Source organism: Lineus longissimus, chromosome 7 (genome assembly GCF_910592395.1).
Source record: "Lineus longissimus chromosome 7, tnLinLong1.2, whole genome shotgun sequence".
Lineage (NCBI taxonomy): Eukaryota > Metazoa > Nemertea > Pilidiophora > Heteronemertea > Lineidae > Lineus > Lineus longissimus.
Window position 1 is genome coordinate 15,539,225 of NC_088314.1, and position 15,980 is coordinate 15,555,204.

The following is a 15,980-nucleotide window of genomic DNA, read 5'->3' on the forward strand; positions in this document are numbered from 1 at the left end:
CTTTTCTTCGTTCTTATCGACTGGAATATGCAACAAACTACATCTGAACGGACCTAGAGATATCCATCCAGTGGACATCCTTCTTGAAAACCTCGACTCTGTCATCTCACTTGTGCTCTTATCTATAGATCTCAGAATAACCACTTAACAACTGAGACTGTTGTTCGGTATTTTATTATGAGAATGTAATGTGCAGAGCGACAAAAAGGTATCTCGTCTGCGGGTAAAACCAATTGTTGTGGCCATCGCATAAGATTGATCATACCCGCTGGTCGCAGCAATTTAGGATATAATGCTCGTTCGCGGGGGCGGGGTGCTTCAGCATCCAAAGGACCGATCGGCGATTTTTTCTTGTTGGGAAAGTATCGGGAACGTGACGACCTTGTAGGCCGGGACATGATCGAATAGAATTGAATTGAATTGAATTGAATTGAATAATTTATTGAATTGTAAGCCCCTCGGGGCAAATTACATTTTTTCAATTCGTTATCAGTTCATGATTCTGATTGGAATGATACAGAGAAAAAATGATTAGATATATCACCTACATGATATATATTGCTCTGTCAGACAAACCTTTGATTTCTACCTGCCTCTTCATTATTAGATCACGATATTCAAACATCACTATATACATTTTGACAGTAATATATAGCTTACACAAATAATACACAAATCTCATGCAAATCTCAGATGCTTTGTCAGTTGTCTGGCCGAGATGCAGAAGAGACGGCAATAGTGTATAACTCGTTTATTTGGCCATTATCCCCTTGTCTGTCACGTGCAGACTCAACAGTGGCAGCTTTAGCGCCACCAGGTGGGGCCTAATGGTATACAGCTAATTGTTATCACCAAGAAATCCCCCCCCCCCAACTATCATTCGTGCGCCCGATGTAACAGACTTCCAGGCTGTACTGATAAAACATTACCAAGAATCCATGTGCCAGCATCCTGACCTTCCGGCGACTTCAAAATTGGAAGTAACCAAAGACCTTTATGAGCATATACACACCGTAAGACCCTGTAGCAAACTCATCAAGCAAAGTCGCCGAGGTGGTAATTAAGGACACCAACTATAAAGTATTGACAAACGGCACCTGCCCGACAAGCCTTTGCAATGAGTTCACCAGGACGTCAAAAAGACCGAAATTCAAACCCACGTGGAGGCAGTTAAGAGAGGACATTGGGATGACTTTTCGATTTTAAAACACATGGCAGTTGTGGTCGCAATGATAGGGCGCCCTGAAGAGATCTAATTTCAGACATGCGCAATCTCAACACCTGATGGAATGCAAAACCGGGTACAAAAGACTGGAACTTGTTCTAACCTCTCCCGATCGTGATCTTTCTCCTCTTTGGGAACGGAGAACGATTTTAGGGTCCAAGTGGTTGCGTCAGAATTATTAAGATGTGTTCCGCTGAATCGGAACTAAGGGGATGGATTTGATACGTACTCTGTGATGTGTATGTTCACATTGTTAACAAAGGCCTATGATGCGTGCAGCCATGTGGAATACGGATTCACGACCAGATGGACTCATAGGTCTTGTACACAGATAAAAGAAATCGTAACCACTGGAATGCACAATGTGCGTTTCACGAGGTAAGTTGTCCATGTTACAAACACTGTCGTCGACAAAAATGTTACGATTGTCGCACACAACTCGGCGGCTCATAGAGGCAGTTCCATGAATTGTTTGAACAGTCCATCGATATCTTTGTTCAAGTTTCGAACTTTTTCAACTGCTTGCTGGATTTCAATGTCATTCATCTTGCCCTGGTCCTTCTCGTTGCGGAGGAAGCGGGCTGCGAAGTAAAACTTCCAAATCTCATCTACAAATCTGTACTCCTTCTTCCCCAGTCCATCTACGTATATCGTGATTGGTTCGAGAACACCGATATTCACAAGTACCTCTGCGCCCCCATCTAACTCGGTGCACTGAAGGTTCTCTGCAGGAATTGACGACCTGTTGTCAATAATCAGTTGCCACCCCAGCCTGCCAAGGACAAGTACCTCTGTCGCAAAGGTGTTGCCCATGGTTTGGTTGATACGGGATGAAAACCCTTCTTCGTGACATTCATACTTCTTGAAAATGTTCTTCAACACCATCTGGTAAATGTCTGACAGATCCAGACAGAACCTTTTTTTCTTACTTTCATTATTTTCTTCCCAAAGATCCTGCCACACATTGACAACGATTACAAGCATGAATGGAGTAGTGAGCCAGGACAGTTTTACAGTATTACCATCATGAAATGCCTCGCCCTCAATATTGCCAAGACCTAAGTTTTGAACTAGGGCTTTGCCCATTTCCCCCATACGTTTGCATTCAAAGTAATCAATAATATGTCCCTGGATTGTGCGGGGATGGTGCCTCGCAATCCGAAGGGAAGTGTACAAGTTGGAATTATCGAGAATTTTTGTGGGGACTTGGTTCGTTCTGCAGGTTAGGATAACCGTGCTGTCTGGCATGGTTTTTCGGAGGAATAGTTTGTTTAAACTATGTGGCAACGAGTTCTTATAGTTGTTGTCAATGATGAAGAGAACCTTGTCTTGCTTGTCTTCAATTTGGGACCAAAGGTCGTCAGGATGACTGCAACTCTTCATGCTCTGCTCGCTAAAAAAATGAGAGTTCTTTGTGACGTAGTCACTAATCAGGAGGTGTTCATTTGGTGTTTCTTCTTTCTTTTCGAAATCTATGAAGTCATCGGTGTTGATCAAGAACACAAACTCGAAGACACTCAGATTTTCATGATCTGTCGCCCACATGTACGCTAATTTCTTCGAGAATGATGTCTTCCCATATCCTGCTGGTGCCTCTAAGACATACCTGAAAGAAAAAGTATACAATCAACTATTAAATTTGTTTTTCTAAATACTGCTTGGTACAGCACATCGTAAATGAAAAAGCCAAGGCCCACTGTGTTCACCGTATAGATATTTGGTGGTTAGGAATTCATACTGGTTAATGCTATAGTATATCCAAATGGAAATGTTATGCAATCTAACCTAGTCTGCTATAGTATATCCAAATGGAAATGTTATGCAATCTAACCTAGTCTGTGACCTCAAAATGTTGGTAAAGTCAAAAACCCATGGGTCACAAATTGGTGACAATCGGGCAAGTAGTAATAATTAAGCAATTATCATATTTTTAAGGTTTTCAGATTTGGCCCCTGGTCTGACCAGGAAGCGAATCAGTTCGAACCGTTTTTCGGTCCCTGGGATCACCTGAATATAGGGTACCGTACATGTTTACCAAATGTGAGATCAATGGCCAATGCAGTTCTAAGAAATGTGGCCTAGTTAAAGCCCATCAACTCAAAAATGCCATTTGACCTCTGTGACCTTGAAAGGTAGGTCAAATCGAAATCGATATAACATGTTACGTATCCTTGCTTGGAGTAGCTACCATAACATACTATCGAAAACAAGTCACTGATAAGCGATAATATTGCACGTTTTACCTTTTCAGTTTTAGCCTCTTGGTGGCCAAGACGAGAATCAGATTGGGCCAATATTCGGTATCAGATGTTAACTGACCTAGAGAGTCATACATACCAAGTTTCAAACTTGGTGTCCGAGGTTATCTGGTGTAGGGGGTCGTGTGTACAAAGTTCCTAGTTAACCGCTTTAGCGGTCAAGAAACGTGCCATAGTTATAATCAAACGGCAAATTTACGACAATTGTCCTCGGTGACCTAGAAAAGTAGGTTACATCAAAAACCTACAGATGCTAGGAGTACCCACCATTAAAATACTGAAAACAAGTCCCTTAAATAAGCGAGATATTACACTTTTTACTTTTCAGTTTTGGCCCCTTGTTGCCCAGTCGAGAATGTGATAGGACCAACATTCGGCATCAGTGATTATCATACGTCGGGGGTCACGCGTACCACGTTTCAAGCTCATAGCGGAACGAAATTTGATGTCGGAGGTCACCTGGAGGTCAAAGCCCAAGTGGTTAAGAAACTTGCCACAGTTTTTGAAATGGGACAGAGACGACGACGACGACAACAACGACGGACACGGCAGTATTATATAGACTCCCCTACAGTGAGCAAAAGCCTAGAAATGCCGGTCAACCAAGCAATCTCACGGCCGCTTTTTCTTCTTGCCGAAGATTTTGGTATAGTGTGTCACAACGGTGGGGAGCTAATGTGTTTGTTGATGGTTGGGATGGGCGGAGCTGTGTGTGCGTGTATGTGCATTGTGTGTCTGTCTGGATTCGGTGCCACACATTATAACTCTGCCCCTGTGGCAGTCACAGACTTCAAAGGCGACCTACATGTACCCGTAGTGATGTTTTTTGGAAGCAAACCAATATCTAAATAAAATAATTCTCTTCAGACGATCATTCTTACATGAAACTCATGGCCTGGAAACAAAATCTGGATAGGTTATATGAAGAGGTCTCTTTCAGATTATGTAATGACATTGAAAAGGGCCAATGTCAAGGTCAATGCTTCACAACTTTAAACTATTAAATTCAGAAACAATCGACATCGTAGCGATGTCATCTTCATGTTGGCCTTGTCACTGGATTCGACTTCAACAAAATTTCACCGTAGCGGTTTATAGCGACCAATATGTACGGTTCAGCGAACTTCCATTTTGCTAAGATTTTCAAGGTAGCACCCATTTTAAAAAGTTTTCGGTAAGTTCCTGTGGTTTAATTAAGTTCTGCTTATTATGCATCCATCATCTGCGGTGGCCCATCAATATAATAGAAAATTTTTCTTTTTACAATGCGTTTTTTTTCTCTCGAATTACAACTGCCGTCGGATTTATTTCTCACCGCCGAAAAAATAATTTCCACCGCCGGGTAAAAAATAATAATTCCCACCACCGCCAAAGAAAATAATATCGACCGCGGTGGAAATTAATATCGACCGCGGTGGAAATTAATATCGACCGCGGTGGAAATTAATATCGACCGCGGTGGAAATAATATCCACCGCGGTGGAAATAATATCCACCCGGTGTCAATAACGAATTAGCTCCCGCGGTGGATATTATTTCCACCGCGGTGGATATTAATTTAATTTCCACCGCGGTGGATATTAATTTCCACCGCGGTCGATATTATTTTCTTTGGCAGTGGTGGGAATTATTATTTTTTCCCCGGCAGTGGAAATTATTTTTTTCGGCGGTGAGAAATAAATCCGACGGCGGTTGTAATTCGAGAGAAAAAAAACGCATTGTAAAAAGAAAAATTTTCTATTATATTGAAAATAAACGCATGTCCTCTATGGGCAACCGTAATCATCAGTCCTTGTAGTTCACATCAGTATGCCCATGTGGTTCTGACTTTGAGAAAAAGAGCTAATATTCACGTTGAAAGTTGGAAATTTTATGATCTTCAAAAACATCATTTTTTTGGTGAAGCCTCTGAAACTGACGCCATTTTTTCAGCGCTGTCATGTACTACAATGCTATCAGTAAAGAGTGAAGAGAATATTGTAGCGTGTGGAAATAGATTTGATCTCCGGCGACGTAATATTATAGTTTGTTTAGTTAAATTTCGCTGTTTGTTTACATTGAATATTTTCTAGTGACGAAAAAACAAGTAATATGTAATGTAATGTAATGTAATGTAAAATTTATATAGAGCGCCTTACCACCGTGAAAAAACGTGTTCAAGGCGCTACTCCTCAAAATGCTCCACGGAATAGCCATGCCTTCAGCTGACGCTTAAAGGAGAAAATATTGGTACTTTGGATTGATTTGATTACAGGGGGGAGCTGGTTCCATAGGAAGGGGGCACATGCAGAAAAGGCTCTGTCGCCATACGAGGTCCTGGTGCGTTTTGCTAGCAACCTGACACTAGATGAGGACCTCGTATGACGAACAGTTTCTGCGAGAGGTAGATGAAGATAACCAGGGGCCAGTCCGTGGAGCACCTTGAAACAGTGAAGTAGCACCTTGAACTGAACCCGTGCCTCAATCGGAAGCCAGTGCAGTTATTTTAGCACGGGTGTGATATGCTCACGCTTCCGTTTTCTACTGACCAGCCTCGCAGCTCGATTCTGTAACAGTTGGAGAGGAACAAGGGATTTTTTAGGCAATCCGTATAGTAGCCCATTATTGTAATCAAGTTTTGACGTGACAAGGGCATGAACAAGCCGCTCAGTACAAGGCTGATTAAGATACTTTCTGATCCTACCTATCTTATATAAGCTAAAATTGGCGGCCTTGCAAACATTTTTTATCTGAGCTTGCATGCTCATGCCCTCATCCAGCCAAACACCAAGATCCTTCAAACTGCTTGACTTAGGGACCCAGACTCCATTTACAGTGATACCTTGAACTGAACCTGTCCTTCTTGGCGATACAATGTTCAGCATATCCGTCTTTGGAGCATTTAAAGCAAGTTTGTTTGCAACAAGCCAATCCCCAACCCCCGATATGCAATCCTCAGTGCGGGAAACAACCACACCACTCTCCTCAACATCACCACACCTCATGAAATTTATAAGTTGGTTGTCGTCAGCGTACAATTGAAAAGGAATGGTCCAGTTCCGCATGACATCACCAAGTGGCAAGGTGTAGATGGTGAAGAGAATGGGTCCCAACACAGAGCCCTGAGGCACACCGAAGTGAAGGGAGATCGGCTCAGAGCAACAACCACCAACAGCAACCGACAGTGTCCTGCCATGGAGATAGGATGAAAACCACCTCAACACAGTGTCTTTTAGACCAAGTCTCTGCTGCAACCTGTCAATGAGAATACTGTGGTCGACAGTATCGAATGCGGCAGCGAGATCAAGAAGGACAAGAATTGCCTCATTTCCATTGTCCATGCCTGTAAGAATGTCATTCGTAATCTTCAGTAGAACTGTCTCGGTGCTATGGCATTTACGGTATGCATGCCCCTTTGCTGAGACTGATACAGCGCAAAATATATTGACTTCATAAAAGTGTACGGTGTTGAGCGATATTACTGTACACTGGTTTAGCAATGTAACGCACTGGCATGAACGTGTGCGGGTTGTATGGCCCAACGATTAAAAATTATTCATCGCATTTCACTCGAATATGGCCCAGACAGTCATAATTCCCAATCTAAAATGTAACTTTACTACCAATAGTTGATCGTTCTTGCCTTCAAGGCGCGAGAATTGTCTTCAATTAGCCAAATATTTTACTGTATTTCAGGAGCAATGTTTCTTCACAACTTTTGTGGGAAAACGTCGACGAAAATGGACGGTTTCGTCGAACAGTATCTAATACACCATCCCGGAGAGTGCACTTTGCTTGTAGGTCTTGTCGCACACCGCACACTTGTAAAGGTTCTCACCAGTGCTATCTTTGACGTGTCTTGTGCTGATTGAGCGTCCATTTTACACACGTCGCACACCAGTGCTTCGAACCTTACGAGCTTATTACGAACCGTTTGTTTGGAGAACAACTTGTTTGTTGAAAGTTTAAGTAATATTCTATCAGTCAAATTGTTGTTTGCTGAGACCTTTTTGTTAGGTTTTATATGAACCTTGATGACTATTGATAGGACGTTCATGGAGACGAGAAGAACTGGGATCACCATGCCGGTGTAGAAGTTTAAAATGTCCTAGGATAAAATGTCCGGAAACAAAGGATTCTATTATGCGCTTCAATCTCTGAGCTATTGACTGTCAGGGTCTCTATAGAACCATATTGCAGAATACAATAGGGCCGGACACTTTTTCCAGGGGGACACTTTTTACTTTTACACCGGTACCGTACCATCGAGTGCTACAGTATACGTCAGAAACTGAATTTCGACGTTCAGGATTGCCTTTGTTAAATTAAATGTTAACACAGCTCGTCCTCAACCCTACTCATAAGCATGGAAACATACTCGACTTAATCCTGACAAATCAACCAGAGCAATTCAGTGACACGGAAACATGGCCAGGAATGTACGATTCTGATCATTTTCCCGTAGTGTCGAATTTCCGTACTAGAATGCCCCGTCGTGTTGGAATTTCGCGCGTTGTTTTTGACTTTACGCGTGCGGACTACACAGGTCTAAGGTCATTCCTTTGTGACGAGCTTGGTCCCAACTCTGATTTCTGTTTGCAAAATGGCCAGGACGGCATTGACAATTTGTGGTCAGAGTGGCTAGGTGTGTATAACACTGGATTAGACCGCTTTATTCCGCGGAAAACTATTCGTGACAAAAGCTATCCGCCATGGATTGACCGCGAAGTGAGACGCATGTCAACAAAAGTGAATGCTGCCCGCCGCTGCGCAAAAAACAGGAACAGTGACTCTAGTTGGAGGAAATACCGGCGCCTGCGCAATGAACTCAGAAATTTGACCCGTGACAAATACAAAGCGAATGTAAACAATCTTGGATCAGAAGTGCGTAGCAACCCAAAACGTTTTTGGAACTTCTATCACGCAAAAACCAAATCAAACTCTGTACCAGAGACAGCGAAGCTGGGCAATGAGTCTTTTGTGACTCCTCTGCGCAAGGCAAATGCCTTCAATGGTTATTTTTATTCCAATTTTTCTCATCACAACGACTTGAGAAAACCTGATGTTACTATGTATGATAATTATAACCTTGATTCTGTTAACTTTACAGCAGTTGAGGTGAAATCGGTATTAAACAGGCTGGACAAGACTAAGGCCTGTGGGCCTGACAGGGTCTCTAATCGTGTTCTGAGGGAGTGTGCCTCTAAACTGTGTTCTTCACTCGCATTTTTATTCAACGTTTCAATGCAGACATGTGTTTTACCAAACGATTGGAAAATCGCTAACGTTGTGCCAGTGTACAAGAAGGGAGACAAGCATTTGATTTCAAATTATAGACCCGTGTCTCTCCTATCTGTGGTTTCTAAAGTAATGGAACGTTGCATTTATAACAGTATCTATCCAGTCTTAAGTCCGTCAGTCTATAAAGGCCAGCATGGCTTCTGTAACAGGCGGTCAACGGCCACTCAGCTTGTTCAGTTCCAGTATAGACTGGGCCAGGTCTTAGATAGTGGGGGTCAAACTGATGTTATATATTTGGATTTTGCTAAAGCTTTCGATTCCGTTCCCCATTGCCTCTTATTACATAAGATTCGTTCCTTTGGAATCTGTGGACGTCTTCTGAGTTGGTTAACGTCGTATCTTACAAATAGGAAGCAGAGAGTTGTGATTATTGGCTCGGAGTCATCACTTTTAGATGTACTGTCTGGTGTGCCGCAAGGGTCAATTTTAGGCCCTCTTTTATTCTTATTGTACGTAAATGATATTGCTGAGGTCGTTAGTGACGGTACTGCCATGGATCTTTTTGCTGATGATTCCAAAATGTGTAGGGAGATAGAGTCTGTAACCGACTGTCTGCTACTTCAGACCGACCTTGATAAATTGTACGCTTGGAGTAAACGGTGGGGCATGACATTTAGCCCAAGCAAATGCATGGTCATGAGTGTTACTAGGAAGTTAAATCCGACACACTTCTTTTACAATATCAATGGTTTTGCATTGTCTCGGGTTGATAAATTCAAGGATCTTGGTATTGTCTTTTCTTCGGACCTGTCATGGTCATCTCATGTCAATGGTATTGCAAGCAGTGCAAGTAGAATGTGGGGTATGATCAGGCGTGTATGCGGGCGTACTGCAGACGTTAATTTGAATATCATGTTGTATAAATCACTTGTGCGTAGTCGCCTTGAATATGGTACGGTGGTATTCGACACACATGTGCGACGTGATCTTGAAACTTTAGAGCGTGTCCAGCGGAGGGTGACTCGTCACATTTTAGGCCCTGATATGCCATATGTGGAGCGTCTGCGAGCGTTGTCTCTGCTGCCCCTGTCGTACCGTCGGGAAATCAAGGATCTAGTTTTTATGCACGATTCTTATTATAATGTCCTGGATTTTAATGCACGTTTTTATATAACCCCGGCTGTAAGGGGCGACGGTTTACGACTGGCGCAGCCGAGATTCCACTCGGAGACGTTCGGTGCCTCATACTGGGTGAGGACACCGAAGCTGTGGAACAGCCTCCCGGTCCAATTACATAATTTGAAAAAAATGCATTTTAAATCGTCCCTTAATGCTTATTATTTTGACAGGTTGGGTCGTTTGGATGTCGACGACATGTGCACTTTCGTCACTTTCTGCCGTTGTGCAAACTGTCGGCCCACTTAGTGCGCATGTCGCCGGCACCCCGACGACACAACCCATATTATCTGGTGCCATATAATAGGTCTCGACCTACATGGTTACCAGTGTAATGCATGTACGTTTTATTTTGTTCATAATCCAATGTCTTGTCATGTTATATCAAATATTGTACATGTATTTTACACGAATAAATAAATTAAATCGTACAAGGTGAAGTCGCTGAACCGTACTCCAGGGTTTGCTAAATATGTACGGTCATTGCAGAAATCGGTCAAAATCACAAAAAAAAAATAAGAAGAGGGCAGAGTTTCGAATGAAATACAATGGAACACATACCCAGAAATTGACTCCATAGCTTCGAAGGGAATGTGACGGCCTACCGTTGACCAGACAGCGATTACATGGTACCCTACTAAACTATTGTTTAAAATTGTAATAAAATAGCCTTATAAACGAAAAAACCATCGCGTCATGATCTGAAGGACAGTAAATTGCATCTAGCAAGAGCCCAGGTCGCTACATCGCAAAAATGTATTCATATCTTCCATATTTTATTTCATAAACTGATTTTCAGCTCACGTCATCTGCTAGAGTGCATAACCGGCAGTTCGTTGAACCGTACATTTGGTCGCTAAACCGCTACGGTTATCCACCGTGAGAACCAGGCCAGCGGTGTTCTGCTGCACACCCGTCATATAGGGAGTTTTTGCAAATTCCACGAAACGCCAATGTGAACGCCTCGATGTCGAACAACATGAACAATGGGACAGGCGTTCACGTGGACGTATCGGGGATTTTCGAAAACTCCCTATTAAAGAAAACGCGCATTTGTATCATCATATCATTATCTTATTTGACCAAACTTAAAAGATAAAAACTCACCTGTTAAGGTTGTCGTCTTTACCGGCTCCCTCAAATAATGTTTCGAGCGTAACGTCTTCATATCCACCATGAGTTTTCTTCTCGAAGTTCCGGCGTATTTGGTCGATATGAATCTTTCGATCGGGTCGATATGGCATCAACATGATATGTTGGAAATCTCTGTTGTAGCGTTTCTTCTGATCAGTCGTCCAGTTACTTGTATCAACTGAAATTGATGCAACTGGTAACTCAGTATATCAAGAGGTCTATCTGATAAAATTGAATAGCGTGTAAAACATGTATACTGAATGATTTAACTTAAATGAAATGGCACGCCAAGATTGCATTACTAGGTACCAACTCATTTCACAATTAAGTTAAAAACTGTAACACTAAAACCGCTCCTTGTTTTTCTTCTGAATATTACAAATAGACTATCAGGTAGGCCTATAGATACATGTATAAGGCATAATCAGATTTGCTGGATGTTGTCATTTATAATCGCCTAATTTCTTCACAAACTCATGCACCAGTCCATGTGTTTGGTAAAGACAGAATTTCAAATAAAATTTGAGCTTGGCTTGCACTCAATTGTATGTCAATGACAATCACTATTTTAAAGTATCTTATTTTGTAGGCCAACCGATACTAGCCACTAATCAGTTTTGAGGTAATGTTAATGTTAATGTTATTTTATCAAATAAATAAATAATTATAGAAAGACTCTGATGATACCCATTGTTTTGTGATTGGCTTGGCTTGGCTTGGCCTCTATAGTGTTGGGAAACTAATTAACAAGTTCAGAAAAGGTCTAGATTTTCTTTATACATGGTCAGGCCACTCGATCAAAAAATGTCAAACTCATCGATTTCATTAGAATGGTGATGGATAATATGTAGTCCGTGAGACCATGGAGATTTGTTTAGCATTGTAAGTACAAACTGCTCCAGCCTGGGAATGGTGGTGGTGGTGGTGGTTGGACCCACAAACAGCCATTAAATCCTCTACTTAATCCACTTAATCCACTTAAGATACCCCAATTAGTGCTAGTGCCCTTAGTGGTTAGGAATCAAGATCCACCATTTTTGAACCACAAGTTATGTACCTTATCCTCTGAAGAACGCCCGTAGTTAATGCTAATGAGCACTTTCATTAGCATAATTCAATAAACCAATGGAAAAAACCCTATGCCAAAATTTGTATCAGGGTGGCTTGACTAAGGAATATTCATTCTTACGTGTCAAATCGTGTACTGAGTCCACTTAAGAACGGGTCAAGGTCTAGGTCAGCAACACATGCTTGACATAGGGTACGATCGAGTACAAAACTGAAACAAATGTTTAAATGTTCCTTTTGAGGCATTTGGAATCAAGATCCACCATTCTTTAGTTTCAACTTGCGTTCTTAATACACTTTCAACACTGCCATGTATAATGTGAGCACTTTAATTAGTATGATTGAGTGTATCAATAATGAAACTTTGCCCAAAATATCTCCCTGTAAGGGTACCCTAACTAAGGATCAGTCAACTCATGTACCGAGTACACTTAAGAATGGATCAAAGGTGATCTTTCTACCAAAACTATTGAAAAGTTTTTCAAAAACTCCATGCAAAATACAGTATTCAAAATCGAAGTAAAACTTCAATTTTGGGTACTGGCCCTGGCCCTACCTCAGACTGGTACAGATGATGCATGTAACATTAGAATGGCTATTTGTGAGTCCAACAGCCCCCCCCCCCCCCCACCCCTCAATAATGAAACTTTGCCCAAAATATCTCCCTGTAAGGGTACCCTAACTAAGGATCAGTCAACTCATGTACCGAGTACACTTAAGAATGGATCAAAGGTGATCTTTCTACCAAAACTATTGAAAAGTTTTTCAAAAACTCCATGCAAAATACAGTATTCAAAATCGAAGTAAAACTTCAATTTTGGGTACTGGCCCTGGCCCTACCTCAGACTGGTACAGATGATGCATGTAACATTAGAATGGCTATTTGTGAGTCGCACAGCCCCCCCCCCCCCACCCCCCGGCCCACCCTCACCCCCCCCCCCCCCCCCACCACCACCACGATATTCCCAGCCTCGAATATTTTGTACTCACATTCCTAAACAATTCTCCATGGGCTCCCGGCTTAATAATGAGTATTTATAATACATACGTGAAAACGATTGGGAACTTGACCAAAAAAAGCCGACTTCGTTACTTTCTGGATCTGTAAAGTTAATGATTGTGAAATCAGATACACATGTACATTCTTTCAACGTTATCGAACGCTTTTGAGAAGTCAATAAAGAAGAAGTGGGTGGACTTTTCTATTTCTTACAACTGTAGTAAAACTGTATGGTCCTCACAACATCATTTTCGCCAAGCATTTTAAATTCATTACATATAGCATTCGAAAAAGGAATCGGGGATCAAAGAGGCGAAAAGCTGTCTATTCGTCCATTGAACCAGGAATACCGCACATAGTACAGCCGCATCACGAAATCATTGCGCCAAACACATTTTGGTTGATTGGAGGCATATCTCTGTTGCTCTACCTCACTTAAGCCTTTCTGCATACATGTATTAAGCTAATTCGATTGGTAGACTTGGCACGGACATAGGAACACATCTTTTTAATAAGATCTACCTTTGGCCGATTTTGAAACTTTAGAGTGAGACCTAAGTCCTCTTTATCAAGAAAAGTTTTTTTAAACATAGGACGTGATATTTTGTTTCGAGTTTATTTTATTCTTTATGCACTCCGGGGTATTGAATTAAAACTCCCGAAATCAGGACCAATTTGCCTCCGTGTTGGTCCCTTTCGGTCCATTTCGGTCCTTTTCATTGAATCATTGCGCCCTGGATTCCTCATCAGCAAAGTCCGAAATGGGAATATTTTTGGAATTTGATTAGCAACTTTCTACAATTTACTGCAATTTTTATAGCATGACAAAATAATACCCCTTCTTCTAAAAAGCCCAAAGCAAATTAGTGGTGTTGTACTATATTGTGTACATTTGAGGCTTGCAGTTTTCTGATAGCGTATACATAGGGAGAGAAAATAGGAGCAGTTTGTGACGTACATGTATTCGACGGTCACCAGCCTACTCATATGATATCCATGTTACCGCATAACAAAGGTATATCTCGAGGTTAGACAGTTAACGTCGTCCGGCATCCGTACTTGAAGGAATTCGAGTCATCTCATTGTCGAAATAGAACAGGAAAAAAAAGTTAGGGTTAAACAGCACTGCAATCAAAGAGCTCTTTAAATGATAGGAATGGCGAACACTTGCCATTGGGTCTTCTTTGCTAAATTTACCTGTTGAAGATTTAAATCCAGCCAACTCGGACGCCATGTTTGGGGATGTGGAAATGTTCTCGGATGTGTTTTCTAAAACTGCTCTCTTTTCTCTGGTTGACTGTTCTGTTTGAGTAAGACGAAAATAGTATTAGCAAAGCGATTTACATTATTCCCCAGTCTAAGCTAAAGCAATTCTGGTGGAACCCAGACGAGCTTCAACCTGATCTTTTCCGACTCGGTTGAGTTGGGCATGTAAGGCAACGAGACATGCCTAAAGTCTCTCGCTGACAGTGGGGATCGACCCCAGGGACCTCTTGACCGCGTGTTAGAGACCCGAGGCACTACACCACCGCGGTAATAGTTCATATATTGTAGAGTGCAAAGGTTTTATATTATCACGCGCCTGGAGTCACGTGTACGTCAGTTTGTTAGGTTCATGTGCAGGGGGTTTATTCAAGATGAAAGTTTATACACCTGAATGAATGAATGTAAATTAAAAACATTAAAACAATGTTTCGGAATGACCCGTGACTCGGTAACTGGATCAGCCAACAACGCGCTACCACTCAGCCATCGGGTTTACCACGATGGGCGCCTTATATTAAAACATAACATTCAAGCATATTCTTCTCAGATAACAATGGCCTCCATTGCACGTGTATTGTATTATGTTGTGTATTTCAGAACTTTTTCACAATGCATAGTATTTTGTACAACTTCTAACAAATTTCTCTTTAAATCCTTGTCGAGGTAAATAATTCATTTTATCATACAACTGTGTTTACAATGCTGCTTTCACTATTCGAGTAACAATCGTTTTGTCAACGGTCACCAAAGCGTCTAAACGTTCTTATGATAATCGCATTACTTTATGTAATGACGAACTGGACACACCAGGATTTTCGACTCTCGTTGTGAGTACGATTTGGACTTACATCGCCAGGTATCAATCAATTCTTTTGTCACAATAGTGATAATCAAATACAACCTGTTAGAACAGAACAGGACCATGACGTCCTCTCATTTGTCAAAATAGACAAATGGCACGTGCGCGGATAAACAATATTACGTTGCTAGCAAAACATCAACTTGCAACAATTCATCATGCTTGATTTTAACTTGACAAGTGAAGTCACGGGAGCAAGATGTCAAGGGTGGTTTTGAGCATTTTGATTGGCTTCGGGCATCACCCAGGCCTGCTTTATATCGGCTTGACTTGGATTGAATCGTCCAATTATGCTAAGGAGACTAATCAAAAGAGCTTTCATTTTAACCACAAATAACATTCTTCTCTCCTTCACTTCAGGTAAGCAAACATTTCATTACGATTTTTGATAATTTATAACACCAGCCCTTTCTGTCTAATTGAACTACACGTATACACCTTTCCAGAAATTGGGCGCTGAGTGTCCGAAATAGTGATGTCATAAGGGGAAACTAGGCCTTATGGTGGAGGGACAAAGGAGATAGTCATGGTTGACCAACACACTTGAATGCCTTTAATGACGGACAAGGGGGGAAAAGTTAGTTCCAATGCAAGCCACCAATTTCGGGAAGCATGTATAAAGCATGGATTTTGGTAGTTTATTTAATTTTCATGAAACGTCACATTTAAGACTTGAAATAACATTTCTGCCAATATTTATTGTGGCTATACATGCATGCATGATAGGTAACTACCCGGTAGCTTGTATGATATTTACATAGACAATGAGTAAAC

The 15,980-nt window shown here is 41.5% G+C and overlaps 1 protein-coding gene across 1 annotated transcript in view; it reads right to left on the reverse strand.

The window, feature by feature from the left end:
- Positions 1-480: 480 nt before the first annotated feature.
- LOC135490597 (uncharacterized) overlaps positions 481-15,980 on the reverse strand; it is a 30,138-nt gene continuing 14,638 nt past the window's right edge. Inside the window, exons 7-10 of the mRNA XM_064775823.1 lie at positions 14,279-14,383; positions 13,130-13,183; positions 10,987-11,191; positions 481-2,831 (exon numbers count right to left, since the gene is read on the reverse strand). Coding sequence (XP_064631893.1) covers positions 1,673-2,831; positions 10,987-11,191; positions 13,130-13,183; positions 14,279-14,383 — 1,523 coding nt within the window. The 3' untranslated portion in view covers positions 481-1,672. The remainder of the gene's footprint in view (positions 2,832-10,986; positions 11,192-13,129; positions 13,184-14,278; positions 14,384-15,980) is intronic.